Source organism: Geotrypetes seraphini, chromosome 15, assembly GCF_902459505.1.
Source record: "Geotrypetes seraphini chromosome 15, aGeoSer1.1, whole genome shotgun sequence".
Lineage (NCBI taxonomy): Eukaryota > Metazoa > Chordata > Amphibia > Gymnophiona > Dermophiidae > Geotrypetes > Geotrypetes seraphini.
Genome location: NC_047098.1, coordinates 54,335,383 through 54,355,400, shown reverse-complemented (window position 1 = coordinate 54,355,400; position 20,018 = coordinate 54,335,383). Strand labels below are relative to the sequence as shown.

Here is a 20,018-nt window from a genome sequence, read left to right as displayed (position 1 = left end):
GCGGCCACCTGTTAAAAATGGTGGTTTGTGATCACTGTTGGATTGCTGCTAGAGTAAATCTGAAACTTGGTGCCCACCTTTAGGTGAATTAATCAGCTGCTTGTTCTGACTTGCAAGTAAGGTACATTTATAAAGTTGTACACTCAGAGGCATCCATTTAAAGGCTTAATATGTAATGTTGGTGAGGAAAAAGCACGTCTCAAATGGTGGAGGATGGTGCTAGGGAAATCTTAGCTACTGCAGTTGGAATAGAGGAAAATCCTAATAAAATGGTTAACACGGTAAATAAGGGCAGATAAGACCAATATGGAGGAAGGAGGAGAAGGGTGTGGCCTAGTGGTTAGAGCCACAGTGTCTGCATCCTGAGGTTGTGGGTTCAAATCCTGCGCTGGTCCTTGTGACCTGGTCAAGTCACGCAATTCTCCATTACCCCAGGTACCCTGGAACAGATAGAGAAAATGCTTGAGTGCCTGATTGTAAATCAATTGGATAACTTTGATAGGTAGTATATATAAATTCCTCAAATAAATAAATTTAATCTTCTTGGTAATGAGGCTAGCATTGTACCTGCTGCTCCACGCATGTTACTCCTTTTATGCCTTTTTTGAATATGTGAATGTAAAATTTAAGTTTTGCTTTAATTCTATCCTTTTGTTATATAGGGATCCCTTGATTATCTCACTTTTTGAATTCTATCATTGTTTTTGACCGCATCACCTCCTTTTTCCACACCATCTCCATCGAGAGGACATTTGAGGCATCCTGTTACCTGTCTGTGGGAAAAGTCTTTCCTGATATTGCTCTTAAGCTTATTTTCTTTCAGGTTCATCTCATGACCTCCCAGTTCTACAACTTTCCTAGTTGTAGGCCAATATTTGTTTGCTCATTACTGTCTTTAAGTATTTAAGCGTCTTTATCATTTCTCCTGTATTTCCTTTCTTCTAGAGCAGGGGTAGGCAATTCTGGTCTTCAAGAGCCACAGGAAGGTCAGTTTATCAGGATATCCACAATGAATATATATGAGACGGATTTCCATGCGCTACCTCCTTGAGATGCAAATCTATCTCATGCGTATTTATTGACATAACATATATTTAGAAGAAGAGAAGAACTAATACATATATGCACATACCATTAATAATTTATTAATCAACTGTCCTTTTTTCATAAATATTATAAATATATTGAATATACCACCCTCTGACTTATTGTTAAATGTATTTTATTGAGCTCAACAAATGAAGGAACAGAAATGCAATAGAAGACAGAACAAGCTCACATTATTATTGTCAGAAAAACAACTCCCCCACACCAGTTCACCCATACAACCCCCAACTACAACCTCAAATCCCTGAAAGGGCCCCAATACCTGGTGCCCCAAAGGAGCAAACCAGTTACAAGTAATAGGATATAATCCAACAGAGAAGACAAGCCCATAAGAAAGACAAAATACAGGTTCCTGTGTGGCGAAACGCAAGATTGTGTTAATACAGTAAAAACCTGAAGTGGCTTCAGCTCCTAAGGATGCCTGTGTGGCCTGAGGATGCCTGTGTGGCGAAACGCAAGATTGTTTTGGGCTGGCTTGAACATTTTGTCAGTTGTTATTCAAGAGAGAACAAGATCTTATCATGAAAGCAGGAGTTTGTGTTTAAACAAAAAATAGGGGAAGATTTGTATTTGAATACGTCCGTTAGCAGTATTAATTGGGATTCCAATGCATATTTATTGTGGATATCCTGTACTGATTGGGATTCCAATGCATATTTATTGTGGATATCCTGAAAACCTGACCTGCATGTGGCTCTTGAGGACCGGAATTGCCTACTCCTGCCCTAGAGTATATGTAGTCATGTCTTTAAATCTCTTCTCATACTTGTAGCGCAGATCCCACAGAATTTTCATTCTTATATAATCCCACTTTATTTCTGGATCAGTGGGTTATTTCCATCTAACTGCCAGGACTTTGTAGGAAGCCTCAAATTCAGAGACTTAACCCCCCCTCCCCATACCTGTGCCAGTGCCTCAGTTCCTCAGTCTTTCTTCCTATGAGCCAGGCTGTAGGAGCTTGTCTTTTCCGCTTGTGTTTTATTTATTTCATGTAATTTCAGTCTTTGTGTTCGTGTTTTTTTGCCCTTGTGCTGTGGAGATTCCCTGTGGGAATAGCTCTGACTGTGGGAGAACGCAGACATTTGGGAAAAGTCTGTTTCTGGAAGATTCATCCACTAGTGGGTCAAGCGCAGGCTACGTGGTTCTGTGGAGGCGTGCCTGGGATCGGATCCAGACTGCGTTCCTCCACCAGGCATGATGCATGGTGTGTTCGAGGGTGGTGGAGGTGACCGGCTGTGGAAGTCAGAAGATTCAAAGTTCAGCTTTCCAGAAAGTTGAGGCAGAGGATCTCCCTGTGAGCTGTTCAGCTCTGTCTGCAGTGTTTTCCCTGTCAGCACATGTTTCTGCGAATACAAGATAACAGCTTGACTCAGAGATTTTGGAGTGTCTTTAAAAAGGGGTTTTTAGGTGGATTCCCTGCATGCCCTATGCCCCTCGCCCCTAAAATCCTAAAATTGCAGTTTTTGAGGGTTCTCTGGTTTTCCCGGGCTATTTTTAGTCAAAACAGGCCTTCAGTTGCCATTTTGGATTTTTCCAGATTTGATTTTAAAGTTATTTTTAGACTTGCCAGCTTCATTTTTGAAAGAAAAACACATAGATGACCTCCTCATGACAGGATATCATGGATTCATTCCTCATTTGTGGTGGATGGCTATCAAATGTGCAGCCATATTCCACAGTACCGGGTAAAGCTTTGGATTCTCGCCCAGAAATAGCTAAGAAGAAAAAAAAAAAAAAAAATTTTAAATTGAATCAGGTTGGGCAGACTGGATGGACCATTCGGGTCTTTATCTGCCGTCATCTACTATGTTACTATGTTACGTGATGCAGCCCGTGAAGGGTGAAATGCTTGCCCAGATTAGGAGCCTTCGTCCTTCATGGAGGGTCTTCTAGTGCCTTCTGTCCTGACTACGGCGCAAATTGGCTTTGGGGGAGGCCTCCCTGGGGTGTTCACAGGCAATGCTACGGCGAATGGCAAGCAAGTCTCGGGGATAAACCTGGTAAATCCTTCAAATAGTCCCCAATTGGAGCACGGGTTGGCTCCCACTGCGGAGGATGGGTTTTCCCTGGATGATGATTTTGTTTTTTTCCCCAATTATGCTTGACAAAGCATACTAACAAAAATGTTGGACGTGCGCAGTATTTTGTTGCAGTACCTGGAGGTCACCAATGAATTTCGCCTTTCTGACCATCTGTTTGTTCTGGCGGGTCCTGCCTGCAAAGGTAGGCCATTTCCAGGTGGATCTATATGGCCATTTCCTCGACTTACATGGCAACCGGGAAGAAGCCCTCCCTCATGGTAAGGGCTTATTCAACCAGAGGTGTGTTGTCCTCTTAGGCAGAGTTGTCAGCTTTTCTCTGGATGAGATTTGCAAGGCCACTACATGGTCCTCCTTGCATACGTTCACCAAGTTTTACAGGATTGATGTGGTGGCCAAGCAGGATGCTGCTTTTGGTGCCTCTGTTGTGACCACAGGCTCATCAGTCCCACCCTGAATTTCAGGACTGCTGTGTTACGTCCCACTGGTCCCAGAATAAAGTGGGATTGTACAAGAACGAAAGATTAGGTTCTTACCTTTGCTAATCTTCTTTCTTGTAAATCCACACTCTATTCTAGGACCCCACCCTATTCCTTGCTGATTCACCGATCATCTGCCTTTACAAGTACTGGTAAACTGGATTTCTGTTTTCTGACCAGCCTTTATAAGAGTGCCATTATGGGTTTTAGCACTTAGTTTAACTGGGGGGGGGGGGGGGAGTGTTCCTCGTTCTAGTGCCCCTTCTGACAGTACAGGCTGTGTCTCCATATAGCACTGTTTTTCTCATGTTTCATAACCTGTTCTCTCATTTTTAATTGTTGCTGTTTGTATTTGCTGATATGAGTAGAATTGATTTAATTGTCAGGGAGTTTTCCCCGTTCCCCTCTCTTGTTTTTGTCTTCTACAGATGTTCCTGGCTGCTTTTAGACTGACTGAGGAACTAAGGCATTGGCATAGTGATGAGGTATGAGGGAGAGGAGTTTAAATCTTTGAATTGAGGCTTCCTCCAAAGCCCTGGTGGGTAAATGTTACGTTCCACTGGTCCCGGAATAAAGTGTGGATTTACAAGAAAGAAGATTAGCAAAGGTAAGAACCTAATCTTCGTTACTTTCTTTTGAACTGCTTCAAGTCTTTTTATGTTCTTAGTGAAATATGGCCTCCAAAACAGAGCATAATATTCTTATTATGGCCTTAGTATGGCAGAAGTTGTACCCACAGACATGGTGTTATAGGTCCTTCATGTGGATCAGGTATAACCAATTTCTGGAATGAGCCATGAGGATCAAGACGATGAGGCAAATGAGGCAGATTAAGTGCTTCTGCTTGTGGGAAGAATCATGGAACAGAGAGAATGTGCCTTGAGTTAAGGAATTCATTTGGGTATCTCAAAGGATCACCATCTACCGTAATCCTATTGAATCCATGTAATAGCTGTGCCTGGTTATATAGCTACAGGAGAAGCTGTATTAAAGAAAGCATAGCATCTTATGTATGTTTTGTGAAAACTCCAATATGCTTTTATTAAGTTTTTCATATGTATTATGCTGACATAGAGGCATATACAGGTGGGAAATTTTTTTTTTTTTTTTTTTTTTTGGGGGGGGAGTTAGCTCAAAGTGGTTTTAGTAAAGCAATCAATATCTGAAAACAGTGTTGCATAATGTGTAGTATCTTTAAACTAAAGAAGAATGGAATATGGATAGAGAAGGCTTTTATTTATTTACTAGTGTTTAAGCCCGTTAACATTAACAGGTGCTAGTAAAGCCTCCTTCCCTCACATGTCCCCTATTTTCAGCCCCAGCTCCAAACCCATTTTTACCCCCCCCCCCCCAGCCCCCTTCTCCTATCTGTTCCCTTTCAGCACGGTCCAGTAGCACCTCTTCCATGCTCCCCCTGTCCCTCTTCCTTGCTCCCCCGGTCCAACAGCACCTCTTCCTGGCGGGCTGCATGTCGGGAGCGCTGGCTGCTCGGAGCTGCAGGCGTCATCCTGAGGGCTTGCCTTGCGGGCGGGTGTCCGTGGCGTTTTCTTCAGTTGGCACGCGGTGGTTGCACGGGTGGAGCTGAGCGCCGGGCCTTTTCGGCAGAGTCGGCACGTGTTCTTGGGCTGCCTTCGGGGCTCCATGTCCGTGCTGCTTGTCTTGGAGGGTTGTGTCTGGGCGAGGCTCCTGTGTGCAATTCCCTTGTGGTCAGTGCTGTGTTGGGGCTTCTGCTGGGCAGTGGCCTGTTGGCTCAGTGTCATGCGCGTGTGAGGAGTGACAGGGTGGCTGGCAGGGAGAGAGCTTGCCTGTGCTTCCTCTAGTGGTTGGTGAGCGAGGAGGGGAGTGGCCAGAGTGTTCCCTGCCGCCGCGTTCTAAAATAGAATCCGGCCACGGATCAGAAAACACGGCGGTAGGGAACATTATATAGGATGTATGTCTGTCTTTCTCTCTCTCTGGCCCTTTTCTTTCTGTCTCTCTCCCTTGCCCACTGTCTGTCTTTTTTTTTTGTTTGTTTCTCTCTTTCTTTTCTTGGCTTCTGGCTGTCTGTCTTTATTTCTGTCTGTCTCTCTCCCTTTCTGTCTGTCTCTCTGTCCTCTTGTCTGTATATCATTCTTTCTCTCTTTCTACTTGGCCGCTGGCCGTCTGCATGTCTTTTTTTCTTTCTCTCTCCTTGTCCGCTGTCTATCTCTGTATTTTTTTTCTTTCTCTCTTTCTCTCCTTGGCTGCTGGCTGTCTGTTTTTCTGTCTGTCTTTCTGGCATCCTGTCTGTCTGTCATTGTTTCATTCTCTCTCTCTCCTTGGCCGCTGACTGGATGGCTGTCTGTCTTTCTTTCTATCTATCTCTCTGACCCCTTGTCTGTTTGTCTTTCCTTCTGTCTGTCTTTCTCCCTTTCTATCTGTCTCTCTGGCCCTCTGTCTGTCTGTTTTTTTTTTCTTTCTCTCTCTCTCCTTGGCTGCTGGCTGTCTGTCTGTCTTTCTGGCCCACTGTCTGTCTGTCATTCTTTTTTTCTTTCTCTCTCTTTCCTTGGCCACTGTGTGGATGGCTGTTTATCTTTCTGCCTGGCCCCCTGTTTTTCTGTCTCTCTGTCTTTCTGCCTGACTCCTGTCTCTCTCTCTGCCTGGCTCCCTGTCTCTGTCCTTGGCCTCCTGCCTGTATTTCTCTGTCTCTTCTGGCCCCTTCTGTCTGTCGGCCTCCCAGCCCTCCCTCCAAAGTAGCCCCCTTCCCCTCTCCCCCTCCAGTTCCCTGAGCCGTAGTATTTTTTTTTTTTAATCTTATAACAGCTGCTGCACAGCCTTCCACAAAGCAGCACCGGAACCGAATGCCGGCGCTGCACAGCCTTCCACAAAGCAGCACCGGAACCGAATGCCGGCGCTGCCGCTATCAAATCGCCACCGCAACCGCCACTCTCCTGCCGGTCCGACAAACGCGCCTGAAGCTGACCACCGTTGACACAGCTCCACAGTCGCACGCCTTCAGCCACAGCAAGCGCCGTGAGGTGTGAAATAGAATACTGCCACAGAAGCACACCTCATGGCGCCAGGAATCACGGATTTTCAAGAGCGCATGCGCGCTCTGGGGTTTTATTATTATAGATTGATGTATATATTTTTTTGGCAATTTGCCAGTATCCTAACAGCTAACTGAGGTTCTTGGAGATGTTCAGCGGCTTTGGCTACATTCTAAGGCAATGTTTACTAACAATTCTTTGATTCACTGCCAAGAAAGGGCTACATGAAGCTAAGAGGCTGGATGTTTGGGCAACAGATATGTTACTATTTCTCTGTGCAGTACATGGAAAATAATCACTTCCTTTGTCTTTATTTTTAAAGGAAGCACCTTCTTCTCAGGACATCTTGGTGTTTTTGACTGGCCAGGAGGAGATCGAAGCAATGACCAAGACTTGCAGAGACATTGCCAAGCATCTTCCAGATGGGCAGCCACAGATGATGGTGATGCCACTCTATGCCTCCCTCCCTCCCTCTCAGCAACTCCGAGTCTTCCAAGGCACACCTAAGGTGAAAAAACCCTGTTTTACCCTTATCTGGCTGGGTGACTCTTCAGGGCACCCGACAGTGGCAGAGATGGCACTTTGTGCCTTCACTGATGCAATACTAAGTCATATAGAGCAGTGTTCTTCAACCACCGGTCCGTGGACTGGTGTCAGTCCACAGAAATTTCCTGCCGGTCCACAGAGCCAGCACGTGCATCAGGCCCAAAACAGTGTTCTTCAACCGCCGGCCCATGGTGCGATCGATGTGGCGTTATCTTCGAGCCAGCTCTCTCTTCCTCACTGATTCAGTGCACAAAGCCACAGGCAGTGGCTCCTACGCGCATCCTGCGCCTGAACCAGAAGCCTTCTCTCTGAAGTTGCAACTAGAGAATGACACGGTGGTTGTTACCCGCGGGTAACCCGCCAAAACGGGGAAGAAAAAATAGTGGCCTCTGTGGGGACGGGGACAAGGCCATTCACCGCCCCGTGGAGCGGTGAATGGACTTGTCTCTGCAGTGAGGCAATCAAGGATCGTGCGGTCCCCACCCGCCTGATCGCAGCGTTCTGCCGTCTCCCTCTCTCCACCTCACCTTAGATGTAGAGCACTGTTCTTCAACTGCCAGTCCGCAGGAAATTTCTGCCGGTCCGCACAGGGCCGGCAAGATTAAGGGACAGGCACAAAAAAAAAGAGCCTCATTCCTTTTCCCCTGCTCTTACCGCCCTGCTGCAGTTGCTAAAGCCGACAGGAAGTCTTTCCGACGTCAATTCTGACATCGGAGAGGACGTTCTAGGCCAGCCAATTGCTGCCTGGCTGGCCCAGAACGTCCTCTCCGACGTCAGAAAGACTTCTGTCGGCTTTAGCAGCTGCAGCATGGCGGCAAGAGCAGGGGAAAGGAAGGAGGGAGGCTTTTTTTTTTTTTGAGCAGCAGGGAGGCAGCAGGCTGGCTATGGCTAGGGAGAGAGGTAGACAGGCAGGCAGGCTTCGGGGGTGGGTGTGGGACAAAGTGTGGAAGGCAGTGAGAGGGACATAGGAAGGAGGCACTAGGGGCACTAAAGACAGGAAGAGGCACTAAGGATATGGGAAGGAGGCACTGGGGGCACTAAAGACATGGGAAGGAGCACTGGGGGCACTAAAGACAGGAAGGGGCACTAAGGCCATGGGAAGGAGGCACTGGGGGCACTAAAGGCAGGAAGGGGCACTAAGGCCATGTGAAGGAGGCACTGGGGGCACTAAAGACAGGAAGGGGCACTAAGGATATGGGAAGGAGGCACTGGGGGCACTAAAGACATGGGAAGGAGGCACTGGGGGCACTAAAGACAGGAAGGGGCACTAAGGATATGGGAAGGAGGCACTGGGGGCACTAAAGACAGGAAGGGGCACTAAGGATATGGGAAGGAGGCACTGGGGGCACTAAAGACATGGGAAGGAGGCACTGGGGGCACTAAAGACAGGAAGGGGCACTAAGGCCATGGGAAGGAGGCACTGGGGGCACTAAAGGCAGGAAGGGGCACTAAGGCCATGTGAAGGAGGCACTGGGGGCACTAAAGACAGGAAGGGGCACTAAGGATATGGGAAGGAGGCACTGGGGGCACTAAAGACATGATAAGGAGGCATGGGGGGCACTAAAGACAGGAAGGGGCACTAAGGACATGGGAAGGAGGCACTGGGGGCACTAAACACATGGGAAGGAAGCACCGGGGGCACTAACATCATTCCACTCCACAAGAAAGGCTCAAAAATGGAGACAGCAAACTACAGACCAGTGAGTCTAACATCAATAGTGAGCAAACTAATGGAAACTCTGATCAAATGCCAATTGGATAAGATCCTGGATGAGGAAAATCTACGGGACCCCTGTCAACATGGATTTACTGGGGGGAGATCATGCCAATCCAACCTGATCGGCTTCTTTGACTGGGTGACGGGGAAGCTGGATGTTGGGGAGTCCCTGGACATCGTGTACCTGGACTTTAGCAAAGCATTCGATAGCATACCACACCGCAGGTTGCTGAGCAAGATGAGTTCTATAGGATTAGGTGACACATTGACGAAATGGGTTAGGAACTGGCTTGGTGGTAGGCTTCAAAGGGTGGTGGTGAACGGCACCCCCTCAGAAATGACGGAGGTGATCAGTGGAGTACCACAGGGCTCGGTCTTGGGACCGACCCTATGAAGGGGCACTAAGGATATGGGAAGGAGGCATTTGGGGCACTAAAGACATGATAAGGAGGCACTGGGGCACTAAAGACAGGAAGGGGCACTAAGGACATGGGAAGGAGGCACTGGGGGCTCTAAAGACATGGGAAGGAAGCACCGAGGGCACTAAAGACATAGGAAGGAAAGAGGGAGGGAATAGAAAAGGACAATTCTTGGGCCTGAGTGCAGAAAGAAAGAAATGAAAGAAAGGATACACAGAAAGAAGGAAACACAACCAGAGACTCATGAAATCACCAGACAGCAAAGGTAGGAAAAATGATTTTATTTTCAATTTAGTGATCAAAACGTGTCAGTTTTAAGAATTTTTATCTGCTGTCTAAATTTTGCACTATATTTATCTGTTTTTCTATAGTTATTGAGGTGACTGAGCTCGTGGAGATGGGGCGGAAACAGGGTTTTTAAATTTTAGTCCTAGTAGTTTGCCGGTCCACAAAATAATTATTTTATTTCTGCCGGTCCATGGGTGTAAAAAGGTTGAAAAACACTGATGTAGAGTATGACGGCTTTCTTTTTCGCCCAGCCGCACGTATTCAAAAAGCCGCGCACGCGCGGCTGCTCGAATTGATCAATCTTCTCCTCTTCTGCAACTTCCTGTTTCCGGTTGCGTCAGAGGAGAATATTGAACAAATGAGCAGCCGCGCGTGCGGCTGGGCGAAAAAGAAAGCCAGCATACTCTAAATCTAAGGTGAAGTGGAGGGAGGGAGATGGCGGAACTCTGCAATCGGTCAGGTGTCTGCTGTTTTTGTATCACTGCCTGCCTGCGCTCACGTTCCAGATCCTCCTGTTGCTCATTGTACTGCAGCATCTGCATGATTATGTGCTCAGGTGGGCATTTTTAGTGTGCATAATTGACCTGATTCGAGCTATAGGTGAACATGGGGGACACGTCATTGCAAGGGAGGACAAGTCAATCGATTCATTTTATGTTCTTTTTTTTACTACAGGGCAGAGGCACTGAAACAGATTCTCAGTGCAGGAGTAGTAATGGCAGGACTCTCTTCTGTCTTCATGGTGTTTTGCAGTACTGAGGTTTATATGGATGCTACGGTGACGGGGCGGTGAATGGGATGGCAGTGATGGTGATGGGGCGGTGAAGGGGACAGTGAGCTGGGTGACGGGGACAGATTTTTTCCCCGTGTCATTCTCTAGTTGCAACGTCAGAGGGAAGGCTTCCAGATGAGGCACGGGACGCGCAAGGAGCCGCTGCCCACAGCTTTGTACACTGCATCAGTGAGGAAGAGGGAGCCGGCCTGACGATAATACCGGGGCGGCATAAAATGGCCAGGTGGGAGCAGGCCAGAAGGTAAGGCATAGCATGGAGGGAGGGAGACAACAAAGGTAGGGGGCAATGATTTTATTTTTGAATTTAGTGATTGAATTATGTCAATTTTGGAAATTTACATCTGCTTTGTGTAGTTTAATTTTGTAGTTAACCATTATGTGTTATTAAAAAGATTATATGTGTATCTATGAAAATGAATGGAAAAAATAGTGTTACAATTAGTACTATTTAATTTTGTAGTTAACCATTATGTGTTATTAAAAAGATTATATGTGTATCTATGAAAATGAATGGAAAAAATAGTGTTACAATTAGTACTATTATGGGGGCGGGGTCTGGGGTGGAGATTGGGTAGAGATGGGCATGGTCTGGCCCACGACTTAGCCCAGTGTTCTTCAACCGCCAGTCCATGGACCGATGCCGGTCCACAGAATAATTATTTTATTTCTGCCGGTCCATAGGTGTAAAAAGGTTGAAAAACACTGATATAGAGGATAATTCTATTAGGCCTATCTAGTTTAGATAGCAAAAAAGCACATAAATGGCGGTGAGTTGTGGTTGGTTGTTTTTTTCTAACTACATTACAATCTATACAAAAGAAATAAAAGAATTCTAATGCTTTTAAAAGCAAATTAGAAGGGGATATAGAATAGGGGAAAATCTCAGAATAGTTGCCACCATACCTGCTTCCAATTAAGCTGAAAGAAGGAAACTGCAGGTCAGAAAAAAATGCGACCTCATACTCCTTGTATTATAAGGATTGAATATCATGTGATTGTTTTATTTTCTCCCTTTAGGGTTGTCGCAAAGTGATTCTGTCCACTAACATAGGAGAAACCTCTATCACCATCACAGGGATAAAGTACGTCATTGACACGGGCATGGTTAAGGCAAAGAAGTACAGCCCTGGTGAGGACAGAGTTCTGTACTCGAAAGCAGAATCATACAGAGCCATTAGGCGGGTCCCATTGACCATGTTTCTGATAACATGAAGTGTGCTGTATTAATAAATAATGTAACTCACTTAGATATAAGTGAAATATTAGTTTTGTCTTGTCTTAGTAACACCATTGGTCTCTGTATTTTCTTAAAAAAATTATTATGAGATGCCTTTCAGCTTTTTTATTCCATTGTAATAATGGCTTATATACTGCATATATTCTGTCTCTTTTCAAGCACTGCCATTTTATCTGTTTTAAAGGGTCCCTTTCTATGAATAAGGAAAAACAAAATTGAAAAAAATTTTATATTATCCCAGGACAAGCAGGCAGCATATTCTCACACATGGGTGATGTCACCGACGGAGCCCCACAGCGGACAGCCTCGAAAGCAAACTTGCTTGAAGATCTTTGAACTTTCGAGTGCTGCACCACGCATGCGCGCGTGCTTTCCCGCCCGAAATAGGAGGCGCGTCTCCTGTGAGGATACTCAGTTCGTTATTTTCCGCGGAGCCAAGAAGACTTTTTTTCTTCAGCTCTGCAGCAAAACTTGCCTTCTTGTCACCGCGTCTGTTTCTTTTTAAAGTTCGGTCGCTGTGTGTTTCTTTCTTTTCTTTTTTGTATTTAAAAAAAAATATATATATATATATGTATATATATATATATAATTGTTTTTGTTTTCTCTCCGTCTCCTTTTGTCCGGTTGGTGAGCCTTGGGCCTAGGCCCAACTGCTCACTTCATTCGACACATTCCACAGACTTTATTTTTTCTATGTCCTGGCCTCTTACCGGGTTCAAGCGCTGTCGTCAGTGTAATCGTGTGATTTCTGTCACTGATCCTCACTGTCGTTTACAGTGTTTGGGTTCGGTCCATTCACCGGACGATTGTCATCGTTGTTTCACCCTTACACCTCGAGCGTTTCATCGGAGGTATGCCCAGTTTTTTGACAACTTTTTGGTGATATGGAGCAACCTTCGGATTCGAACCCGGCAGCGGCCCCGGTCTCGAAGGCCTCAACTCCAACGTCGATGGGTGTTCCGGTCTCGAAGGCCTCGACCTTGGCTTCGGCTGGAGCTTCGGTCTCAAAGGCCTCGACCGCGACTTCCACTCCTGCACCGACTTCGACGCCCTTGAAGGTCTCGACAGTGCCCTCTGTGAAGACATCCTCGATGGGTAAGTCTCCTGTGTGTCTTTCAGGTGCCGTACCTAAGAAGCCACCAGAATCCTCCTTGCGCCTTCCTTCGAAGCGTGCCTCCAAGATAAGGGAATACTCACCTTCGAGGTCACCCTCTTTGGAGCGCACTGCTGCCCTACGAGATCAGATCCTCCAGGAACTTTTTTTCGTATGCTTTTTTTTAAGCCAGCTACATTAACTGCTCTTACCACATCCTCTGGCAACACGTTCTAAAGCTTAATTATTGTCTGAGTGAAAAAAACATTTCCTCCAATTGGTTTTAAAAATATTGCTCTGTAACTTCGTGTGTCACCTTGTCTTTGTAAAACTTGATGCAGTAAAAAATTGATCCACTTGAACCCATTCTATACTACTCGGGATTTTGCAGACTTAAGTTTTATCTCCCCTCAGCCATCTCTTTTCCAAGCTGAAGAGCTCTAATTTCTCTAGTCTTTCCTCATAAGAGAGGAGTTCCATCCCCTTTATCATCTTGGTTGCTGCTATATCTTTTTTTTGAAATAAGGGGACCAGAACTGAATGCAATACTCAAGGTGAGGTCGCACCATTGAGCAATACAGAGGCATTATAACATTCTTAGTCTTGTTAACCATCCCTTTTCTAATAATTCCTAGCATCCTGTTTGCTTTCTTTGCTGCCGCCACACATAAGTAGAGGAGTGGTTCACTGGTTAGAATAGTGGACTATGAACTAAGGAAGCTAAACTTCAAATTCCATTTCTGCCACTGGCATTCCTTGTATCTTTGATTAGGAACATCACAACTTAGAATGTAAGCTGTCTCAGGTACACAACAGCTTCCTTTGTCTTATTGTAACTTGCCTTAAGCTTAGATCTGGAAAATCAAATTATCAAAATCCAAAAAGATGTTTTATTGTCTCTAACTTCTTATTTGCTAAGCAGTGCCATGTTAATCTTTCCCAGAGAGCAGTCTTGAAGTCTTGGCTGTGCAGCGGGTATCAAAGGCCCAAGCCTGGCAGAGGACAGGGCGCGCAGGGCGTGAAGACAGTGGAGTTTGCTATCGACTCTACACAGAGGATGAGTTTGAGAAATTTGATAAAATGACCATTCCAGAGATACAGAGGTATGTGGTAGTTTTCCATATTTCCAAATTGCCTCTATTATTGCAAAACTAACTTGCCTCAAGTAAATGCTTTGTTTCAGAGTAAACAGTATATTCAGACTGGCTGCCTGAAAATTTAAGAGGCAGTCTTCAAAATATTTGAGGAACTTGAAGCCCGCCATATCTATAGGCTTGCAAACACATTTTCTTTTTTTTTTTAAATTTATTTATAATTTTAATAGTTACAATATCAAAGGATACCAAACCAAAGAAAAAAAGGTTTACAATAAGTTTACAATAGTCATACTTTCATACATATTATTTTCAAAGCCCGCAAGAAAAGGGAGACATGATACCATTTCAAATATACACATTTATAGGAAAGAACTAAAGAAATGATTAACGACCCACGATTTATCCTCGCGAGTCCTAAGCCATTTCCTACTCTATCTTGGATCTTAATCTTATCCTCTTGTTTCTCAGTGTGAAACTAAAAAGCCACTTTATTATTAATTCACTTCTGTTCTCTAGCACTCAGAAATTGTTGTAGTTGAATGGGATCCCAAAATACATATTCAATGTCTTGTAACTTAACAAGACATTTACATGGAAATTTTAGATAAAAAGATGCCTCTAGAGCTAAAACTCTAACTTTTAATTTCAAAAATTATTTCCTTCACAATTGCGTAGCTCTAGAGACATCTGGAAAAATTCTAACCACATCTCCATAAAATTTTGTTAAATCTATTTTTAAAATAAAGTTTCATAATTAACATTTTGTCCATCTCACTCGTGCATGTTATCACCAGGGTGGACCTACTCTGGATCACATCCTGACTATCTTCAAGAAATTCAGTCAAGTTAATATCATGTGTCACTAAGTGGTCCACCCCCTGGGCGGATTCTTTTTTTTTTTTTTTTTGAGGAATGTAATAATAATTATTAATTGGGAAATTTTCCGCATTGAGTAACACCAGTATTTATTTAAGAAATTTTCTTAACAAAATTTCTGAAGATAATAAATGAGTTACTGGGAAGTTAACCAAGTGAAGATTCCTCCCTCTATACATATTTTCCATAATTTCCATTTTTGAATATATGACCATAGAATCCTTAACAGCAGATACTGAGACAGATTGGAGTGTATTACATTAAGCTTCTACCACATTTAACCTTTTATCCAAACAGCCTAAATTGGTATCCACATTATCAAGCTTTTGAGAAACAGACTGTGAAAAATCCACTGTTTGTTTCACAGTTAACCTGAGAAACCCTTCAACTCTAGAGATACCTAACCACAAATCTTTAAGGGTAATATCTTGTGTTTCCTACGATGGTGGTTGATCCTCCACTACTCCTACAAAATCAAGTGGTTTAGGTATCCCAGTATAAACTAGTTTATTTGTCTGAGTGGGGAATACCACTTGTTCGGGGGAAATAATGGGATTTATATTCCCATTATCACTTGATATAGGATTAAGGGGAGGAGTCCTCTGAAGGGGACTAATTGAAGCTCCTGAGCTAGGAGAGTCCATGTTAAGTGGTATCTGAGAGGAATTAAGTTGATATTTTCAATGTCTGTCCATAAGGCCAGAAACAGCTGGGGTAGAACTTTTAGGTTTAATTTTCCTTTTCCCCATGTCCTAAGTATATAAAACACAAAAACATAAAAATAACAATACGACCTTGTCTGCAGCTTCTCAGCTCCTCAGGGCTCTAAGGGGCTTCCAAGGGGCAGAACGTGCCCCTTTGGGCACACCCTGCGGCCACGCGGCTGCGGCTGCAACCGCGGCAGCGACTTCAACTTAAGGAAATTGGTGGAGACGGACCCAGTGACGTCAGGGGCCCGTCTCTTGTAGTGCCTGCCCGTGGGACTGCCAAAGAATCGCTGCCGCTGCTGCAGGAAGCTCGGGGCCTCAAGACAAAGTCTCCTGCACTCGATCTCAGAAGATATCCGCTCCCGGCTTGCAAACACATTTTCAAAAGGAAACTCCTTTTGAAAATATGTGCCAGTAGGGTGATATGGGTACTTTTTCTAGCTGTTTGTTTTTCTGCCAGCTTGTAAATATAGAAACATATAGAATATGATGGCAGAAAAGGGCTGTAGCCCATCAAGTCTGCCCACGCTAATGACCCACCCCCAGACTTCACCCGGCTAGAGATCCCACATACATATCCCATTTCTTTTTAAAATCGAGCACGCTGCTGGCATTAATCACCTGCAATGGAAGTTCATTCCAATGATCGACCACCCTTTCGGTGAAGAAATACTTCCTGACGTCGCCATGAAACTGCCCGCCTTTGATTTTCAGCGGATGACCTCTTGTGGTTGAATGTCCTTTAAGAAAGAAGATATCGTCTTCCACCTCGATGCGGCCTGTGATATATTTAAAAGTCTCAATCGTGTCCCCACTCTCTCTATGTTCTTTGAGCGAGTATAGCTGCAGTTTATTCAGTCTTTCCTCATATGGGAGGTTCTTGAGTCCCGAGACCATCCTGGTGGTCATTCGCTGAACCGACTCGATTCTCCGCACATCTTTTTGATAATGTAGTCTCCAGAATTGAACACAATATTCAAGATGAGGTCTCACCATGGATCTGTACAGGGGCATTATGACTTCGGCCTCCGGCTGAGAAAACCTCTACGGATGCATCCCACCATTTGTCTAGCCTTGGATGCAGCTTTCTCCACCTGCTTGGCAGTTTTCATGTCTTCACTAATGATTACTCCCAAATCACGTTCTGCCCTAGTCCTAGCTAAGGTCTCACCATTTAGAGTGTAAGTTCTGTACGGGTTTCTGCTGCCAAGGTGCATGACCTTACATTTTTTAGCATTGAAGCCTAGCTGCCAAGTCAAGGACCAATGTTCCAATAAGAGCAGGTCCTGTTCCATACTGTCGGGCAAGGTGCTGTTATCTACTATGTTGCATAGTTTAGTGTCGTCGGCGAATATTGTTATTTTACCTTGAAGCCCTTGAGTCAGGTCTCTTATGTATATGTTGAAAAGGATCGGTCCCAAGACTGATCCCTGTGGCACTCCACTGGTCACCTCCAATGTATTGAAGGGGGTACCGTTAACCACTACCCTCTGGAGTCTACCGCTTAACCAGTCATTGACCCATGTCGTCAATGTCGCTCCCAATCCCATCGAAGTCATCTTGCTCAACAATCTGCGGTGCGGGACGCTATCAAAAGCTTTGCTGAAGTCCAAGTACACGACGTCCAGAGACTTACCCATATCCAGTTTCCTTGTAATCCAGTCAAAGAAGCTGATCAGATTGGATTGACAGGACCTTCCCTTTGTGAATCCATGCTGGTGGGGATCCTGTAGATTCTCCTCGGTCAGGATCGTATCTAATTCAAAGGAAATATGTTAATATTTTTATTCATTAAATTTTATGAAGTGCTCTCATGAATCCATACCAAAACAATTAAAAAAATAAAAATATTTTTAAAGTAAAGCAACATTTTCAAGATGAAACCCTGTGCATGTTTTCCCTTCCCCAACCCCATATTATACACACTAAAGGTTAGGTCAAATATAAAACATGTTCATATTTACCCATATCAAAAGTTTTGAGAAATGCCCTTTTCAATTTTTAAATAATTTACCCACCCTTTTACAAAATAATAGCACAGTTTTTAGCGCCGGCCATGGCAGTAATGGCGCCAACACTTATAGGTATTCTGTGAGCGTCAGAACTGTTACTGCCACAGCCGGCACAAAAAAACCACGCTACTGTTTTGTGAAAGGGGAGGAGGTTAATCTTTTTTTTTTTTTTTTAATAATATAACATTAACTGAGATTCTCATATAGTCTCCTTCCTTGATAGCTGGTCCTTTAGAAACCAGCATCCTGGGTGCAAATACTTCCTGATGGCATTGCCAGGCAAGGGTGACTCCTCACATTGCACCATCTAATGACCATTGCAAACCAGTCTGTAAATTGTACATTAGGGGCCACTTTGTGATTGTGATGATGTCTGTGTGCAGGTGCAACCTGGCCAGTGTGATGCTGCAGCTTTTGGCCCTGAAAATTCCCAATGTACTCACTTTTGACTTCATGTCCAAGCCTTCTCCAGGTGAGTAGGTGTGATTGAGTAGGTTCATGAAAAGTTTCTGGGACAAGTGGATTTCTCATTTTTGTTTCAGATAGGTTTGCCTATAGTGAGGGGTTGGAACTAGGGAGGCAGAATTAAATCATTTCACTTGATCTATGGAAGAGCCTGCTCAATTACTGTCTTTATTAAGTGAGGAAATTGAATTGCAAACAGTAGGGAGAACTGAGATCCCAATTCAGCTCCTCCTCTGTCATCAGTACCATAATTTGGCCAAGTTACTTTTTCTCCCAATGCCTTAGACTACCTTTAATTGAGCTATAATGGGAGTAGTATTGTACAGCTTTTTTAAAAATTTGAATGTTTGTTAAAGATTTTCATATCAGTAATACAATATTCACCACAGCAGAAAACTACACCATAGTACCTAAGAGTTACCAACCTGCCCTTCCCCAATATACAACCAAAAATACCATAGCACTTACAGTTGGCTAGCCGCGTTAGTGAAAACAGGTCAGAAAAGAACACAAACACACTAGTACAATACAATAAAGACAAATGCATCCAAAAACAACAAAATCTTTAAGACTAAATAGAAACTTATACTGAGCCATTGGTCAAATACCATAGTTCAAAGGAGCTCTATTGCTTCTCAAAACTGTGCAGATGCTTGTGCCACTTCTCTCTGTACTACTGCCAGGTACACAGGACTTTAAAAGGAGGTTCAGCCATACCCGAGGGTTGCCATTGTAACAAAAACAATGGAGGTGATAAAGGCACTGGATGATTCACTAGCTCTGAAAAATGTTGAGCACAGTGTGCCCAAAAAAACTGAATTTGAAGGCACTGCCACCAAACATGATGTCCATACCCTCTCTAGCACAGAGGAAACCTGGCCTGTGAAAATAAAGTCTAGTACAAAACTTTCAATGCTTGCTCATTCAGATTAGCAGATACCAGAGAATTTAAAAGAATTATCATGAATACAAGACCAATCTTTATCAGAAAACGTGTTCCTCAAGTCAGTCTCCCACTTAGGACTAAGCCCCTGTAATATAGAGTAAAAGTTTGCTATAGCATTTTTATGACCAGGACCACCCATTAATAATTCTTCTATCGGATGTAAGGAAGAGTCAAAATATTTTCCATAAGGGGAAGTAGTTAACAAATGATGTAATTGCAAATAAATAAAAAAAATCAGAGCAAGGAACGTGAAACTTCTCTCCAAGCTGCTGAAAAGACTTCAGTATCTCCCCTCAAACAGAGACCCAATGACCTGTATGCACAGTCGAATCCAACCGCTCAAAAGTGAGGTCGTCTAACAAGGAGCAAACATAAACAATGCTGGAAGAGGGGTGCAAAGAGAGAATCATTTGATCCCAAACAATTGGCGCCTACGCTTCTTTGAGGGAATAAAAATGAATAAAATAGGGGAAGTTGCCTTCATATTCAACTTGAATGAGACCGGTTCCCCTAGTCCATTAGCCCACTGATGCAATGGTAGATAACTTTGTTATAAACGAACCCAAACCTTAGGCACCGGAGGGTACCAATCCAATAAATTTTGCAATTGAGCAGCTAAATAATATTGATAGGCTTGAGCATTCTAAGGCTCTCATAAGTGTAGGGGTTTTTCTCTTTAATATTTCTTTGGAAACAAAGGCTGGATTCCAGTCTTTACTAAGTAGAAATGCACAGCCTAACAACCACCATCCCCTTAGGATGGTATCACCCTTCAAATACTTGATAAGATTATCCTATGATGCCTATGACACAGCTTCTAGAGGAGCATTAGTAGTCATAGCAGCAAGAAGAATGGCATGTCTTAGGGTATCTGGTCTCGGAGAAGATTTGCACCCCCACTTTGAGGATGCATCATGCAAGAATCCATTTGGGAAAAGGTCCAGGAGACAGTTTATGTAATAAAAGATAATTGCAATACACTTCAGTCTTTAGCTGCAGATAATATTGACAGATGATAATAGTCTTCCTCCCAAATGTCACAATACCATTCACTTAGAAAACCTTACTATACCTACAGGAGATACCATACCATTATACTTGAAATATCATGTCCAAAGACCTCTTCTGATAGCCTCAGCAAAAATCGTGCACAAAAGACAGAAAGCTTCAGAACTCTGCTGTCCAATCA

General features: G+C 44.0%; 1 protein-coding gene across 2 annotated transcripts in view; it reads left to right on the top strand.

The window, feature by feature from the left end:
• The window catches only part of DHX33 (DEAH-box helicase 33), a 41,355-nt gene that overhangs the window by 7,786 nt on the left and 13,551 nt on the right, over positions 1-20,018 (top strand). For both annotated transcript variants that reach the window (XM_033922144.1, XM_033922143.1), the window contains 4 exons: positions 6,956-7,141; positions 11,414-11,525; positions 13,670-13,829; positions 17,802-17,890. In XM_033922144.1, coding sequence (XP_033778035.1) covers positions 6,956-7,141; positions 11,414-11,525; positions 13,670-13,829; positions 17,802-17,890 — 547 coding nt within the window. The remainder of the gene's footprint in view (positions 1-6,955; positions 7,142-11,413; positions 11,526-13,669; positions 13,830-17,801; positions 17,891-20,018) is intronic.